Source organism: Acromyrmex echinatior, chromosome 2, assembly GCF_024713525.1.
Source record: "Acromyrmex echinatior isolate Ae372 chromosome 2, ASM2471352v2, whole genome shotgun sequence".
NCBI classification, from domain to species: Eukaryota; Metazoa; Arthropoda; class Insecta; order Hymenoptera; family Formicidae; genus Acromyrmex; species Acromyrmex echinatior.
This window is the reverse complement of record NC_141853.1, coordinates 6,498,409-6,516,934: the sequence shown is the minus strand read 5'-3', so window position 1 is coordinate 6,516,934 and position 18,526 is coordinate 6,498,409. Positions and strand designations below refer to the sequence as shown.

Genomic DNA, 18,526 nt, shown 5'->3' with positions numbered 1-18,526 from the left:
CGATTGGCCGCGCTGAGTATTGAGCTTTCATCTGGCGCGTCCGCGACACGTAACCTCCGTTCTCCAAACCGCCGACGGAGATGACGTCAGACGACGAGCGGATTCCTGCAGGAAGATGAAGAGGAGCGCGGGCTCTCGTTTCGTATTTTCATTAATTCGCTGGAGTCTTTGAACTGATGATAAGATAAAACAGGATGTTTTCTGTGTGCATCGAGTTTGGTAACATAAAAGTTAAGTTCTGATATCTACAATAATAACAAAAAATGATTCTTTTAAATTAAGAAAACTAAATAAAGATTTTTATATTTTAAAAAATTGTATGTGTGATTAATGGCCACCTTTTTCGAACTGTGAAGGAAAAATGACTATAATATTTTAAATAAATAGTGAAAATGAAAATACGGATTAAATTATAAGTTACATTGTAGTTTACGTATCTTTATTATGTATAAAACCTTGATTATGACAGCTTAACTGTCATGTGTAATTTATTTAACATTATTTAACATTAGCAGCTTTTAAAGGCACATGCAAACCTTTGCAGGCAGTTGAAAATAAAAATATTACATAATATTTTCATAATATCATTACTTCAAAAACTGTGCGTACATAAATTATCGTAAATATTGATTATCTTTGAGATTGAAATGCACTAAATGCAAAAAATGCATTAATTAGCAATTATTGGAGAAATTACAACCTATAATCATCTTTTGTGGCTATAACATCTGAATTTACATTATTTAGATAGAATATTACTCGTAATAACTTGTATACATATAACGAATACGTTTCAATTTCTATTTTGGATCTTAAGGGAATTTTAAAGTCATCTATTTTAGAGATACTTCAATAGAACCTAAATACGATTTATGTCACTATATAATACATTACTGTACACTACTGCATCAATATCGAACGCAAAACATACGTATAAATTTTCTAACTAATCTTCGTATTAGATATCTAAGCCTAATTCTAAGAACTTAATATTGTTTGTGTAATCCTTAGTCCAAATCAAGATTGTGTTATACATATGTATGTACAAAACTTTTATATAGCAAATATTATTACGAATCAACGCAAGAAGCTAACAAAGAACTGTAATTTTCCAATTTTTTTTCGCTTTTAACATAAACTTAACCGATTTGGACTACATTACCGTTTACACTTTAATTGTGTGAAAAAGGATTTTTAAATCTGTAAGACAATTAAAAAAACATTTGAAAGACAATCGATAAAACAGTTTAGGATCTCCTTAATAGTTGAGTGCATATCATATACAATATATAATAAAATATACAATATTTAAACGGCAGAAAACATGGATTAGGATAAAATTATAATAATAATGGTGTAAAGTGTAAAGTATAGAAATGCGAAACAATAAAATCATAATTTTATTAGATGTTGGAATTAATTCGTAGCGTTTTTTAATGAAAGAATGTTATTTATTTCACATGAGCATTAAAAAATACATTAATGAAAGTACTTCCCATCACTTGTAAAACGCTACGAATTAATTCCAACACCTAATAGTTTTCGAGTATTATTCAGTATTCGATATTTTTTAAAAATGTTTTATATTTCTCGCCAAATATATGTACTAAATTGGGATGTAATAGATAAATTTAAATAACGCGGAAGAAAAACTTGCATTTTCAATGTTTGAAATTTCATTACATTATTCTAAAAATTTACACACACACATACACACACACACACACACACACACACGGAGCATTATTCGCATTTCTTTCCTTAGCTAAACTGTAGATGACGTCAGGGTCAGAATTCCGGGAACAGGTCTGATATCGTCTGGGAATTCAAAACCTTTTGGTTCTTGTAATTGATTTTTGACCCGCATTTAATTTCATGGTTATCGTCATTAATCTATTAAGGAGTATGAAAAGTAAAATATTTGTCCATTTAACAATACGAAAAATAAAATATTTGTTTAGCAAAAATTATAAAATCGGGAAAGATAAAATATTCAAATAATATAATAATATATAAAAGTTTTTCTATATGAAAATAAATCCAACATTTTTTATTTTTATTATTTTTATTTTTATCTCTTATTTAAGTACTTTCGAAAAAGCCATTATTTTTAAATTAAACTTTACTTGATTTTACTTTAAGAAATGGAATTAAAAAATTGAAATATTTTTACTTAAATTTTGGCGGCCTCTATTTTATTAACTTTCGCGCGCATCTCCTTCGGCTTTGACTTCAGCTATACAGGCTACGATCATCGAAGAACGACCTTCTCTGAGGCCTCGTGCAGGCTTCCTACATGGAGCAAAAAAAAGTGTCCGTTGGGTCATGGAACCTTCGATGGATATAGACTATATAGGTTTCTCCGTATGCCTTCACCCGGTCTTCATTGTTGCTGTTCCACGACGGGAACTCGTTTTGTAAACGAAACTGGTATCACGCGGGCAGTTCATGTAAGCTGAGTTTATATTATATAGAATGATAAAAAGTAGCCATTATAAATTTAGTAAACTATATATCAGGTGCGTCATAACGGAGCAAAATGAATAGCGCGCGTCAAAAATATCTTCTGTATCGTAACCTGCAATTTATAATCTACAAATTGTAAGATAGATATATTGAAAAAACTGTTTTTAGTCAGAAAAAATTTTTTTGACATTTATTATATAAAAAACATTGGCAATGTATAAATTTATACTTGTTGACGTTAACATTATAAATGCGATTTAATGATAAATGCGTAAAATTTTAAAAATTAATTTGTAGATTGAATTTTTTAAATAAATTAACATTATTATGCATATCAATATCTAAACTCAACGTACTGACTTTTTTCTTACTTATTTTATTTATGAATACAGCGGTTTAAATTAACTTATTATTGTTTAATATTTATTGTTTGAATTTTTGCGAAATTTATAAGAAATGTATAAGAACTCGACGGAATGTTCCTGCCATTTTTGTTTTTTTTCTCAACGATTCCACTCGTTTACTCCTGCACATTTTACAGCCGCGCTCTGATCTATTTGCATTTCTATCAGCTTCTATAAGGATGTTCAGTGCTCCGTGAGAAAAGCAGTGCCATACCGAAAGGAATGCTAAGAATTTACTTAATAACAACTTCCTTCTGTGTATACATGGTAAAACCACCTAGAGAAAGAAAGTCCAGAATCTGGACTTGCTTTCTGATATCACATATCCTTGCGTTTGCTCATTTTCCATTCAAAACGTGCCATTTAATTGTAGTCTGCAACAATAGAAAAAATTTTAGAAGACACGCGAGTCTTAATCTATACAAATTTAAAGAAACCTTTTGTATCTTGATTATAAATATTATAATCTTATATATGCATATATTTGAAATATTATTTTTAATATAATTTTGAAACATTATTTTCACATCTTTTGTAGATTTAAAATATTATTCCTTTTCGGCTTTTTTTTGACGAATGTTTTAAATAAGTACCAGGAGTTACTCACAAAAAATGATACAAAAAATATATAATAGTAATAGTAATAATAGTAATAGTTGTGGGTAGCAGGTGGGACTATATTAGTCTCTATACATCATTTAGAACTAAAAAGTTTCTTTTGTGACTCCCACTAGGCCAATGTTGTGAACTGAGCTGACTTTATAAAACTGTTCAATCTTTACTAATTGTGAGAGAAAAACTTTTTGGTATATGTAACTATAATACATATATTACTATAATTATATACATATATATATAATAACCATATATATATATAAAATATATGGTTGGCAATCAAAAATGACTGTAAGTTATAACTTATAATAAGTATGACTATAATTATTATTACCATAAAAATAGTTTAAATTAAAATGCTTAATTTAATTTTTTTAAAAATAATTATATGATTGTTCCAAAAAATATTTAACACTATTATTTATAGTAACTATTTTTATGATAATAATAACTATAATTAGTCATTTTCGATTACCAACAAATATATATGTATTGATAGAACTATACATATATAGAATGTTCCATTTTAATTGCCCTAAGCAAATATTTAAAAAATACATAAAACACGAAAAATGTTTTTAGTTGAAAAAGAAATGATTTCGAGATGTATTTTGGTCACGTTATTATTTCTTAGATGGAGGCGTTACAAAGATATGAAGGTCACCTTCACTTTTTAAAAATGGGATTATGTAATTCTATTTTATAATATGATTCCTTCAATTATTCTTCATATGAAAATATTAAGATAGAAAGAAATATAAAAAAATCAATGGTTTATTATGGAAATATTTTATACCTTATTTTGTTATACATTGACATGAAATATTAAATATTTTGTGAACCATTAATTTTTGAATCATCACACACATATCTTAATACTTTTATAAACAAATAAGATAAAAAAAAAATAAAATAAATCAATTAATGTAAAGAAAACGTACCGCACTGATAGATGTTAATTCTATTCTTTATGATGTTTTCTTTATATTAATTTATCATCTACCTCATTATTTTTTTCATAGATTTACATGGATTCAAATATTTGTGTAATCAGAATTAATTTAGGCTTAAGATAGCCTCAAAATTTCTGCAATCTTCGTTTAGACTTAACAGAACTCTACACAATCTGTACTCTTCTCTAGATCTTTAGGCCTATATAATTATACATCTAGAATAGTGTAAAATCTTTGAAATCAATTTTCATCTTATAAAAACGAGATATAAATGGGAAATATATAGTTGGGCTCGAACCTGCGACCTGCTGATTATAAATCGTTTTTATAAGTAACCATGCATCACCACAATAAACATGTAAATTAACATCCTTTTCAATATAAAGACAAGCACGTACAATGTCATCGTCTATGTTATATTTAGATCAATGATTACATAAACGTAACTGTTATGTTTGATTGTTTGACTTGATATTGAATAAACGTATACCATATTTTAAAGCGATTACGATCGACCTTCGGACAGTATGCACTAAATTTCTGTTTATGCGCATTAAAACATATGTCACGTATCGATGACTCAATCGCCTGCATTGGAACTTCAGCAAATATACGTACATGAGATACAACTTCGACAGTACACTTCTGCTTTCACACAAATCTATTAAAAGTGAAGTATTTCTTCCAATTTGTTCATATATGCTTGTGAGAAAATTATTAATATATTTACTTTCTATTAAAAAAGTTACATATTATGTGTATAAAATAATAAAAAATTTAGTGTAATGAGTGAATGGAAGATAACATAATTCATACTATATTCCGCTTGGTAATTCCGCGATCAGATATTTCGTGAAATACTCAGCAGAGAATCTTGTAATTTCTTTTAGATCTCCATAATTGTGAAAAGAGACGTGTAAACCTCTTTCAGTAATCTTCAAAGATGTTCGACTCCTGTGCGTTATGTTGTTGAAATAATGTGTAAGAAATGCAATGCGATGGTCACGGTCGTGTACATTGTAAGTAGTGAAGTATAGCAAGAATATTGTGATTCTGAGTATTTCTTGCAATCATACGAGCAGCATTTATACAAGCATTCCGCAAGTGTGCTCACGCGATAATCGCACGCAAAGAAAGGGCAAAGGCCTGACCGTGCTTTTTAAAGAATTTTGCAGTTAAATTGGTGATGTGAACAAAATAATACTTAATTGTTGCATTTGATATATGAGATGTTAAAATTAAACATTCATTAAGACAATATCTGATGTTATTATTACAATTATGGAGGAAAACCAATAATTTACCTACATTATATGATTATTCTATGCATTTAAAATGGCATTGCGTTGTCGTGCTATATCCGAGAATTATATATTAATTTTTAGAGTTTTTTCATACCTAATCCTTGCCCTCCTAATGGCATTAACAAAATTCGAACTATCGGAAATTTTATGCGATTTTATGCGAGAGAATGCTAAAACACTTTGCTGTTCTTAAAAGATTACATTATATTCCTTTTTTTTTGGAAAGTTCATTAATCGATTTAAAATAATTATAGGTATATCTAATATTTCAAAATAATTTATAAAATTTATTATGTATGGGAATAATATATTATTACTATGTGAAGAATAATTTTTTTTACGTTTATTATAATATACATATTATTTATTATACTTAAAATTTTGCACAAAAATCATTCTTTGCAATGCACAAATGCATAAAGATTACTTGAAATGAAGTACTTGAAATTTTTGTCTTAAATAATCCTATAAATAAAATTGTTACGCGTGCTGGAACTGAGTCAAGTCCGCATTCGTGGTATGCTTTTTTTTGCTTACCGGTTCACTTACGATTTCCTTCGAAGGATGATCAAAACCGGATCGAATGAATACCAGTTCAAGTAACGTCCTTGTACCATGTAGAGATGCTCTGACCGAGAATTTTGTTTTCATGTTGACCTATATTCAATTCACAGTCTTTTTGTATTAACAATAAGCTTTTGATTTCAGACATTTATTAAATATATTATAATTTATTTCGTTATATATACAAAAAATTATAATAATACTAAAAAAATTATAATTATAATAATACTGTAATTGAAATAAAAATGCTATTAGTTGAAAAGCTTTTCGAATATTAATTCGGCCTTTATGAATTTAAAATTTAATATTTATCCATATTTTATTTTTATTGTTTTAACTTTTTAATATTTACTTATATTTTATTTTTATTTTTAATTATTTAATATTTTATTCCGCATTAAAAAATTTTTTTATTATTTTATTTTATTTTTAATTTTTTTAAATAAGAAAATCTATACAAAATAATCGCAATTTTGATGCAGTGTAGAGATTTTAAGTCCTATAGACAACTAATAGTGATCACCTATTTGAGTTTCATCTTTTAATAGATATTAATAGTATCCATGTGTTAAAAGTAATTTAAAAAATTCATTTTTTTCACACTATGAGCTGTATTTATCGTCACCTTAGAGACAACAGACAGTGTAAAATAACGTTAATATGGCAGAGTAATATAATAAATGAAAATATTTTATTAATTTATTTATTAATTCACTGATTAAACACACTTTATTAATTCGCTTATTAGTCATGAAAAAGAGCTTAAGTATTATGTATTACAATGTGATACATCTAGATGAATAATTACTTAGGGCTTTATGAATTGAGATTTTTTAAATTTAATAATCATTTTTGACATTTTTCTAATAATCATACAATATAAATTATCTAATGGAAATTCGTAATGGCTAAAAAACAGCCTTGTTGACCCTCCTTCTTACCTTTCCTCCTTAGTTATAGATCAATGTGCAAAATATATTCTAAATAATATAAGTTAATTATTTAATTTAATTTAATTTTTTTTATTTCAACTGAAAAATATTATATATTAGGTGTTGGAATTAATTCGTAGCGTTTTACAAGTGATGGGAAGTACTTTCATTAATGTATTTTTTAATGCTCATGTGAAATAAATAACATTCTTTCATTAAAAAACGCTACGAATTAATTCCAACACTTAATAAAAATTTGCAAATAATTTATTTCTTTTTGAATTAAATTATTATTTTTTTCTGCAACAATTCGGATAGTTAAAATAGATACAGAAAGTATATCTATGAGGATAATTAAATAACAAAGTGTATGAATTATTTAAAAACTCAATTTATAGAGACGATTATGAATGCTTATCTTTCTGGACATTAGTTTACAATAGTAAATTCCGATAACGTTTAACTATAATATTCATTATATTAATAAATAATTAAAACATCCATTGAATTTATAAGAACAGTCGTATATATTTGGAAGAAAAAATATACAGGAGAGATTTATATTTATATTATTTTTATTTAAGCATTTTGTCCCATATCATTTCAGTCATATTACAATATATTACAAGTAACGTAGTTACCTGTTTGATGTTGTACGCAGTATATAACTTTATTTTTATATACCTAATCCTCTAAATTTTAATGCGTTATATTTTAATGTATGAAATCGCAAAACCAACAATCTTTCAACAAACTACAGACGGAGTTTGGAAACATATTCAATAGTTTTACACTCTGTCAGGTGAAATCAATGTTCTTGTGACCTAACGACGGTGAATAACAATTCATTACGTTTGTTCGCAATGTTCATCGAATTGGTAAAATATGATAATTTCTTTCATAGATATGTTTTTTACATTTCGTAAATAGCAACCTCATCAGAAGTGATATAATGGTACTATTAACATATGGCATCCGTGTGTGATATGTATAAACGAAAAAACAATATGCTGCGCATTTAATTCTTTCAAAATAGAAAAATCATTCGTTCGAGGAAGATATCGCAGATTAATTACTTAATAACAAAACCATGGCGAGCTCACATTTTATCGCGGTGAATGTATTTTCTAGACAACTTTATTACATATCAGAATACAGCCTACAGTTTATCGATTAGTTACTTATCAATATATTCTTAGATATAATAACATCCGGCAGATATTAAAAAATAATAGACATTGCCGTTTAAATTCATTTAGAAAATCTGAAAAAATCATGTAACTGGATAAAAAATAAACTTGAAAACTCGTAATGCTTGTCGCTTTGTTTTATTATAAAAGATTCTCTTTGTCTCGTGATTATCGATTTGTAAAATTCAAGAGCGCTGAATACAAGAAGATCGGGTATGGATACTGTCTATTTTCCATTATGTGTCATCATCTAGAATCGCAACATGTACATTGTGTAAGTTACGTCGAGGAAGAGCCCGTGGCAGTGAACAGAATGGGTATGTAAATATAAGCTACGTTCTATGATAGATTATGTGATTTGATACATTGCTTTTGCATGCATTGTTAATGATATTTTCTTCCGTGTATTTTTTATATATACTCATTATATCTCTTATTCGTTTGTATAGTTTAGCTAGCAAGCATAACAATTGATTTTTCATTATGATTAGTTTTCATGATATGACGTGTCAATATGTAGTAAAGTTACTCTCAGGGGACCACCAAAAGCCAAACCATAATCATCTTATCGATATAATTCAGCTATACAACGACGTATATCAAAACTTATAAAATACCCAAAACCACCATGAGAGGCGAGTCCCCTGACCCTGCATTTGCGCGGCAGATATACCATGTATTCGTCTCTGATATGCGTTTAGAGCCAGACTTGTTATTGGTCGATAATTACGATTAAACGTTTGCAACGTGTTGAATGGATTTAGCGTCGATCTAGCCGACTTATAGCTTCTGGCCGGGGCAAACGTCGCGATACAATTGTTATTTAAAAGCCGGCGGCGGCGCCCGTTGACCGTTCGTCTTCGACGCGTCCTCCGTCATGACTGTTACCAATTCACCCACAGCTTTTCCTAAGTCTCCTGAAATAAAGAACAAAGATCTTTAACGCCCATCTATTTCTTTGTTATTGCTCCTGTAGTTCAGAATATGTTGGCAAACTCAAGATATTTTATAATTAATTTTATAATTAATTAGACAATTAATGTGTATACGTTAATTACACAGAAGAGATATACAGAAAAAAAGAGATAAGCGTGAGACGAGTCGAGAAGATGGATTTGGGCATATATAAAAACGCGATCAACACTAAAGATTGTATTCTCGTAAAGATTGCATAATCATTAGATTGTCGATGATATCATCCGTTGCGTTAAGTAATTTGACATCGAGGTGATTGTATGTATTTAGGCGATTTTTAGCTCCCAGGGAGAAGCACAATGATCTCACCTTACATCCATTCTGTAGCGTGAAAACAGGAAGGCAACGTTATTTTTGTTATGTTAAGCAGAAATGTTACGTGCATTAAGGAGGTTGGGCATAATATAGATTAATTATACTACATAATTGACACACGATCAAATTCACATAAATTAAACGAACCTGCCATGTGCAACAAATTACCCACATTGTGGGTAACGCTGTGAGAATGCGGCGGTGGCGGTGGCCTCTCTAAACTGCTGACTCTACCCTCGTTTGAGCTTCCTCCACCTATACCCAATAGCAATAAGCTTATCTAGTTTCCACGGCGTCTGATTAAATATGTATATACAGATGTAAACAATAGGGATTCTTTACAATCTTACTTTATAACAAAATAAAAGATTTATAATGTTGTAATATTTCGAATCACTCAATTTTTTTTGCAATTTTATCAATTTGTTAAATGTTATTTGTTATATTAAAGAAGATAAAATCTTGATGTGCAGAAAATATTTTAAGCGAATGAAATGTATCATTAGCTCATACGCATAGTTATATTTATAATTAAAATCATTCAATCCCTATTGTATCAATATGTAGTTAGTGTAATTCTAATAGAAAGGCATTAGATTCGGCTGTTATATATGAGTTACAAATGTGTATGATTATTAATAGTGATTCCTAATTGAGATATCTAATGTATCGCTCTAGATATTATCATTTATTTATTTCCCAAGAGTCACAAATATTTAACTTTTTATTAAAATTAAAGCTATTTGTTAAATTAGAATATACCTGGAGAATCATGATAATGGCCATTCATTTTTGCTGGAGAGTCAGTTGCTAATTGTGATGCCGTTACACTTCGGGTTTGTAAAGTTCCGGTTTTCGATGGTGAAGAAGCGTTTGGCTAAAAAAAATAATTAGATTAAAAATTTCTTTCTTTTTTGAGTTATTGAGATAATAGATAAATATATAATAAATATATAATAAATAAAAATAATAGATAAATATTAAAAACATTCTTGGCCATACCTCATCTAGAAGCTGTCTAAGTCTCTGCAGTTGCGCCTCCAATTGGCGATTGTGGTCCTCGAGTAATTGCATGCGTGCTTCTAATCTTCCCTTATGCTGCCTTAGCAGCTTAGCTTCTGCAATCATATCGCAATCAGGCTGTCTAGTACTGTGACCATCTTCTGGCGTTGAACCTGGAGTTTGCTTCGAGCGTAATCTTTCGTACTCTGCTTGCAATGTCGCATTCTCCTCTTCCAATTCACGTATCATTGCTTCAAGTTCTTCCCTCTGCTCGGCGTCTATCGCGGCCATGACTTGGACTGGACTTCTGGGTACATTAATATTGTCGCCACCGTTCAAACTCTGACAGTAATGTGCTATCAGTTGATGTTCATCGTCGCTGTCCGGCGTGGAGTTACTTCTTGTACGCGACAACTCGACTTCGGCGAGTCGAGAGGCGTACATTTCTAAACGGGAGTGCATGTCTTGACTGAGTGAGCTGTGTTGGGGCGATGGCGCCGGGCTCTCCAACGCATCTCCTTCCAGGACAGTTTGCACAGGCAAATAGCCAACTCTGGGATGTTTTTTGAAGTATCGTTTAGACTTAAATTTGTTGCGCAACGCTCGCGTGAAGTCCCGTACATCTTCACCGGAGGTTGTCTGTAAAATAACAAACACGTCGTTTCAAATACCTATAAAAATCGTTTCCTTTAATCACATTTAAAAAAATAAAGATAGATGTCTTACCGCCGTGCAATATTCTTGCATCGGATGCGTTAGTTTATGATTCTTTGCTTTGCGTCCTGAGAAGAAACAGTTCTGACACATGTCAAAGTTGAAGCATTTCAAGCAACGGTATCTAAAATATAGATATTTTTTTACGTCAATACACATTTTGAAAAAAAATTATATATACATACATATATATATATATATATATATATATATATATATAATATACATATCGATTTTTTAATCAAATGTAATCTCACCTGAATCCTATAATAGGATATTCCTTGCATATATTGCATTTGGCTTGGTGTTTAGCAGTCTCCGCTGCAGATAGTCTATGCAATACCGGCAGCCAGACCATACTCTGTGGTTCCTGTTGCAGCCAACTTAAAAAGTGCACAGCTTCAATTTCGTTCTTATCTTTTCCCGCCTTCTCGAAGCAACTACGAACACTAGGCTCAATATTCGAGCCACCGAATGCTGCAACTTCGCCCAATTGTCTCGGCACTTGTATGCAATCGTGCAATAGAAGACCCAATTTTCGTTGATCTACCAATCTATTGGGATCCGCAATCAAACGGAATAGATCTGTAAATAACATTTTAAAAATCTTCATTAGATATAGTTAAATATAACGTTTAATTAACTCATCAGGGAAAATCTCTTCGTATTACTTACATCTGTACTTTTCCTCTAAGTGTCCCTTGCATAATAAAACCAAACCGACTTTGAATGAAAGTACTCGAATTTGGCCGGTTCGTTGACTGAAAATTATAGCAAAGAAATATTATAATGACAGTTTATCATGATTATGTTAAGCATGTTTTGAGAATAAAACAATTTAAAAATTGGATAACGCTAAGTATAACGTTTTAAGAATAAAGTAATTAAAAAATTGGATAATCTTTTAAACTAAATATAAAAAACGTAAATGTATAAAATGTGAGTCAAATAATAAAAGATAGAACATGTCGACAATTTAATAGATATAAAATGTATTCACTTAGAATACCTATCGTATACATTGAGCAGCCAGTTAATGGCTAGGTCAATGCATAGCGGTACGGACACCTGCGCTGGATTGTCTGCTGCTATTACTTCGTATAGCGATGTCAGTACTGTTACCATATCGGGGATGTCGATCAGTTTATCATTCTGTGCCCGAAGTCCGTGTGAATCGAATTGTTCTAATGCGGTGGAAAGGCTCAACATGTCCACTAAAAATAATTAAGTCAAAATATGGAACAGTTATTCACTCTGTACTTTTTTCATTTTCAAAATATTGCATGGTGTTAGGTAATAAAGATCAACAAAGAAATTCTCACGATATCGATCAGTTTGTATAATAATAAAATAGCAACAATGAGGCAGCAATAAAACAACAGTAATTGATCAATTTGATCAATGATCATCAAAGATACTCACGACACAGTCGCTTCTGAACGGTACGCAATTTCATAGCGGTTCGATATGCGGAAAAGCGAACTTCATTTAAGTCTGCGAGTGAAGACATCAGTTCTATCATTTTCGGGTGATCCCAATGCGTAGTCTCCAATTGATGGCTGTAACAGATTTGAAATTTAAATGCATAAACTTAACTCTATATACATGAAGAAATATAATATACAAATAAAATAAAGCAATAATCTTTTATACATTTTAATACATTGATTTTAATAAATTGAAGAAATCTTTCGACATATATTTAAGTTACGTTTTATATAATATACATAATAATTTAACTTATAAAAGTTTTTTTTAATGTTCGAATTAATATAGATATTTGTTATTTAGACATTCAAATAAATACTAATATATACGGAATATTTTCTTAGATATTTGAGTTTATTAGCCTCATTTGATATTTGAATCAATTTATTCTTTAATAAATATACGAATATTCCTTTCAGTATAGCATAAGACTAGACCATGTTAGTAAAAGCTCTCGATCGCCTCAGGAATAACCGTGTCGTACGGTTTGGGAAAATCGAGGCAACCGTGCGGGTGGTGCAAGGAAGATCGATTACTTGATATAGTAAGGCACTTTGGCGGGTGTGAGGGCTCTCTCCCATGGTGGTTCTACGCTGCTCGCGAGGAAAGCCTGACTACCCGGAGTGCTGCCATCCTTCCCGAATCCGCTTAGCAACTTGTAACGCTCGTCAACCGCGACTTGCAGCACCTTCCACCTACGAAAACACACGAAAAAGTTAACGTCGCTGCGTCCTGAATTCAAAACCTGTCGCATGGCAAGTTGTAAAAATAAGCCCCACAGTGCCGGGCGAATTTTAAATTCTCTATCCTGATACTTGCATAAAATAACGTAAGACAGAGAACGTTCCAAACGGATAATCGTAAAGAGAATATTTTGTTTGTATATTTCTACAGAATTCGTTATTATTCAGAGGGAATTGTAATATCTGAAAAATTTTGATGCCAGATCGCTTGGAGGATACGTCATTAAATGATTCTGCGACATCGTATACATTGCTGACGTACGAGTTTTGTCTAAAAATCAATCAGAAGTCACACTAAATTTTTACGCGGTCGTCAAGTAAGTACCTGGTGTTCAGATCTTCGAGTTTCGCCAATAAAGCATGAGAAACGATGACACTGCTAGATGCGAAGACGCTTGCCTGGTCGTTCGCATCTTCGATGTTCCTTTGGATTGGTACCAGTCGTTCGCCGAATTTTTGCAACTGCTCGAGCATTTCCGTCGCTTCGTTGGCGTCGTTTGGATTCTGCCAGCCGCTCTGGATCGCCTCGGCCGCGGCCATCCGCGAGGAGAGATCCTCGAGGGACTTTTGGAAGACACATATTTTCTGAAATCAAAATAAAAACAAATTAAATTAAAATTTGCATTATTCGTTCACCGTTCGTTATTCGCAGGGATTATTCAGATAATAATTGTTATATTTAATTTATAAACTAATGTTTCCACAATCAAAGATATCTGAGTAATCTTTTTTCCAATAACAATATATTTTAATAATTGTATTGTTGTCAAGCATTTGTATATTATTAATTACGTAATGTTTCTATATTTATGTATTATTGCATGATTATTAATCCCTCTAATTATAGAAAATAATGAGAAGAAAAACATATGTATAGATAGAGATCTATATTTGTCTAATTAAATTACAATTTAATTTATTTAAAACAGTCAGTTAGAAAAATCAAAGTTTAAATAACGGTACAAGATAGTTTTAATTATCGATATCATTTTCGTTTAGCTTTTGAATAATTTGCTGTCATATTAATAATAATTTACTTGCGACAAATAATATTTAATGGAATTATAATCAATATAATGAAATAGCGAACATTGTAAGATCTTATTCATTTCTATGCGGCGTAAACTCAACTAGCATATACATATTCATTCATGAACATTATTCAATGCGATGCACGCTTCACAGTATGAAAGTGCAAGAAACGTTCAAGTTGCTTTACTGCCGCAATTACGACTAAAAGTGATATTTCCTGTTATGAAGAAAAAAGTTTCCCAGGAGCGGCTATTTGCGAATGAGCAGAAAAGCATAATTGTACATACGGAATTTTATGGTCGCGAGATGTATTTATCATATTATCGTTTACATTCTTCGTGTGTATTTTAGAAGCGCGTTATAATCGGATCAAACGTAATTAAATTACGACTGTTTTAATTTTGCCTTTTGATTCGTGGTTAATTAAGTTTAATTTCCAATTGTGAGAAATCCGATAGAGCATTAAAAGAATTAATTTTTTTCTTTGACTTTATTATAATTTTCTATCTCATGGGAATTAAAAAAACAGAAATAAAATAAAGTTTAAAAATTCGATAAATTAAATTTTTCTTAAAAGAAATCTTAAAAATAAAAGAAAGAAATATAGAAATTGAACGTTTCTTTAGCTATTTAAGTTAATTCTGTATATAATTTTCAAGAAACGTTATTTTAAAAGACTTATAAAATTTGAAATTTAATTAATAATGAAAATTAATAAATTAGAAAATGGATTTCAATTATATTTTTGTTGAAAAAACTGTTTCATTCTGATCAATAGATTCAAATAAAAATTGTGAATTATACAAAAAATTTAAATTGACAAAATAATAAAAACAAGTAAAATCATTCATAGTAAAATATTATAATTCCGTCGTTCTTTTTTTCTGACACTTACGAGAGATCGTACGAACAGAGAGATATGAGATAATCACTAACTACAAATGGCGTGCTCTCTCAGCCTTTTCAATTTTCATTCTTGGACAAGGCGCGGTAACCGGCGTCGCGATAAAATTCACCGGGCATTTATCAGTCGGCGATACGACATGAGAGAGAGCAGAAAGAGTGAAAAAAACGGAGGAGGAGGAGAAGGTTGGTCGGTCGGTCTCACGATGGCATTTGCATTCCAAATAAACGCCGTCGACGGACGCTAAATCGCTCTAATTAGTCGTCTCCCTATGAAAGTGCTTTAAGCGTCCCTTGTTCCGAGAGTGGGATAAGGAAAAAGGCCGAAACGTAAAAGCGGATCACGAATGGAAGAGAAGGAGAAAGAGACGGGAAGAGAAATAGAAGAAAAGTTGGGATCTTACTTGCATTTGTGACGAAGGAAAGTGGGATGATCGAACTGATGAAATGCTGGAAAAAGCTGAGTCGCGCCCTTTGTTCTTAATCACTTAGAGAAAGAGCGATTATATGAATATAAAAAATTATCGTTGATAAAGCGTGCAATCATGGATGACGGAAATTCGAGCTGAATCATTTGAAGATAAAGTGCCGGTACATTTTGTACCATTTTGTGTCGGATTTCATTAAAGAAAGAAATTAAATAATAACTTGACAGATTAACTTAACAGATAGATAATTTCTAAATAAACAATATGAACTCTGTTTGTATAATGTCGTTATGCTACATTATCGAATTTATTTTACATATGGCAATGTGCTATATTTTACACGAAAAATAATTGTCGTGGTTATCGGCTAAAATTAAAATACATTACAATTCTCGCGTTTCATTTGATTATTTATCCATATATGTATACGTTACGTGATAAATGGGTGGGTACGAATACTGCATTATCCATGACGTGAATTGTGTCCGACATAAAGCATCTCTAATAACGTTCATGCTAATGAGGAATTATTGAGTTCAATGAAAACGTAATTATTCAGAACGCTAAAACATTCTCGCGTCGTTCTCACATGCGTCTATACGAAATCAGTGTGAAAAAAAATCAGTGTAACGAGCGGGCAATTTTGTTAGCGAACCAGATTATGTCAACGTACGCCCGCATGCAAGCATTTCTGGTTACATAAAAAGTACGAGAGTAAGACAGTAATTTGATTGTACAATGAGATCTCCGCGTGGACATGCAAGGACGATATTTAATACGTTTGAACTGATATGTGTGACACGTTAAACGTAACACATTACGCGGGTTTAACCGGGATTTAAAAAGAACTTCAGAGCAAAAGTGAGAGACGGTGCTCGGAAAATTTTATAATCGCGCTATTACATAAACAGCATTGAGTATGAAATTTGGAAAACAAGATTACAAAGATTAACAAAAGACGTGCAATAATATTTTGCACCATTAAATTATTTTACAACACGGTAATTGTAACTAAAAAATTTTAAAAAGAATTTTTATAAAGAAAACATTAAACTTTCTCTTTATATGAATAACCTAAGTCCCTGTCTAGATAATACATAATCCGCCAGAATTTAATATAAAATATTATTTATCATTTTATATGCCGTGTGTGCGCGCTTTGACATTTATTTTGTATGAGTTCCGATTTTTAATCCTATTCTTCTTTTTAATATTTTAAAACGCATAAAATTATAAATAGAATTTTTTAAAATAAACCCTAACTTTTCTGATATAAAAATTTTCAACTTAAAATCATTAAATTAGCATTTGATTTATTTTATCTAAAGACAGAGTATAATAAAATATTTAATTAGTGAGAAAGTATTCTGCGGATTTTAAATAAAGACTGTTCTGTGTATTTTTCATTGCACGATTTTTGAAGTAACATAAAAAAAAAAAGAAAAATAATTGAAGTGCATTTGTATGTCGTTAAAAAAGTCAAAAAAGAGAGTTTACGCGCGACGAGTTTTTCAAGTCGGCCGCAATAATTTGCTCGGCGAGTGCCACAGGAAGTGCGCGCTGACACACCGGCAAGTGATGCAGTTTCGTTCCGTCGTAAATAAAATTACGATGGATAAGAAAAATATGAAAAACGAGAAGAAAGCGAGCACTGAAAGCTCCGACCGGAAATGGAGAACCCGAGAACTTAATTCTAGACAGTCTCTAACAAGAGTCGCGAAATAACATCCTTCGATTCTGATTGGTTCTGATTGGTTCCGTATTTCAGCGGAACAGACTACCCTAGGAAAAATTATAATAATTCTACGAAAGGATGGTAAGAAAAAAAAGAGACGAGATGAGAGCGCAGCTGACGCGGTACATAAAAACTGTAGCGCAACCAATGCTTCGTCTGCCGTAATTTTATTGTGAATTAAAGTGACGTGTATTTCTTCGTATCATATATAAGCGACATTTGATCCAAAAATACAGGAGGAGAGACAAGAAGTCATGTTCTTATCGTTCCTTTCGGAAATTCTGCTTTCGCAGCGCTGTTTTTCACTGAATCGCGAGCATCGAGTAACTCTATTCATAGACGTCACTTTGTAATTCTCATTATAGGTTCTCCATTTTATTCCCATGATAAATCGCGCCGAAAGAAGTTCTTCTGGATTTTCGGGAATTGACGTGGTGACGGATTGTGCACCTGGACGTGAATTAATTGGCAGGTTCGATAGCACAGGTTTCGTAGGCCTTCACGCCCAAAATCGTCCGCCTGCCAGAGACTGAGGCCGAAATAATTTCTCGCCGCGGCATCTGCAATGTCATTTATTATGTGGCCAACCGGGCAATTAAAGTTAACTCGGTCGCGCCGACATCGTCTCCGCTCGGCCCTTCCCCGACAGTTTCTCGCGTCGTGCGTCCTGGCGAAGAACTTCTTCGTGGAATTTACTAAGCTAATTGTCTGGCGCCGACCGATATTCTCCTGGCTGTATGCACAACTCGTGGACCGTTTGCCA

General features: G+C 31.4%; 1 protein-coding gene and 1 long non-coding RNA gene across 2 annotated transcripts in view; one reads left to right on the top strand and one right to left on the bottom strand.

Moving 5' to 3' along the window:
- LOC147910433 (uncharacterized) lies at nucleotides 1-8,089 on the top strand. Its single transcript, XR_015544228.1, has 2 exons — nucleotides 1-5,108; nucleotides 5,329-8,089. It is a non-coding gene; the product is annotated as an uncharacterized LOC147910433 (long non-coding RNA).
- LOC105154354 (dystrophin, isoforms A/C/F/G/H) overlaps nucleotides 7,796-18,526 on the bottom strand; it is a 462,027-nt gene continuing 451,296 nt past the window's right edge. The window contains exons 46-56 of the mRNA XM_087403323.1: nucleotides 13,991-14,250; nucleotides 13,459-13,617; nucleotides 12,857-12,993; nucleotides 12,444-12,648; nucleotides 12,110-12,195; nucleotides 11,692-12,019; nucleotides 11,447-11,558; nucleotides 10,721-11,359; nucleotides 10,481-10,595; nucleotides 9,866-9,973; nucleotides 7,796-9,345 (exon numbers count right to left, since the gene is read on the bottom strand). Coding sequence (XP_087259449.1) covers nucleotides 9,248-9,345; nucleotides 9,866-9,973; nucleotides 10,481-10,595; nucleotides 10,721-11,359; nucleotides 11,447-11,558; nucleotides 11,692-12,019; nucleotides 12,110-12,195; nucleotides 12,444-12,648; nucleotides 12,857-12,993; nucleotides 13,459-13,617; nucleotides 13,991-14,250 — 2,247 coding nt within the window. The 3' untranslated portion in view covers nucleotides 7,796-9,247. The remainder of the gene's footprint in view (nucleotides 9,346-9,865; nucleotides 9,974-10,480; nucleotides 10,596-10,720; nucleotides 11,360-11,446; nucleotides 11,559-11,691; nucleotides 12,020-12,109; nucleotides 12,196-12,443; nucleotides 12,649-12,856; nucleotides 12,994-13,458; nucleotides 13,618-13,990; nucleotides 14,251-18,526) is intronic.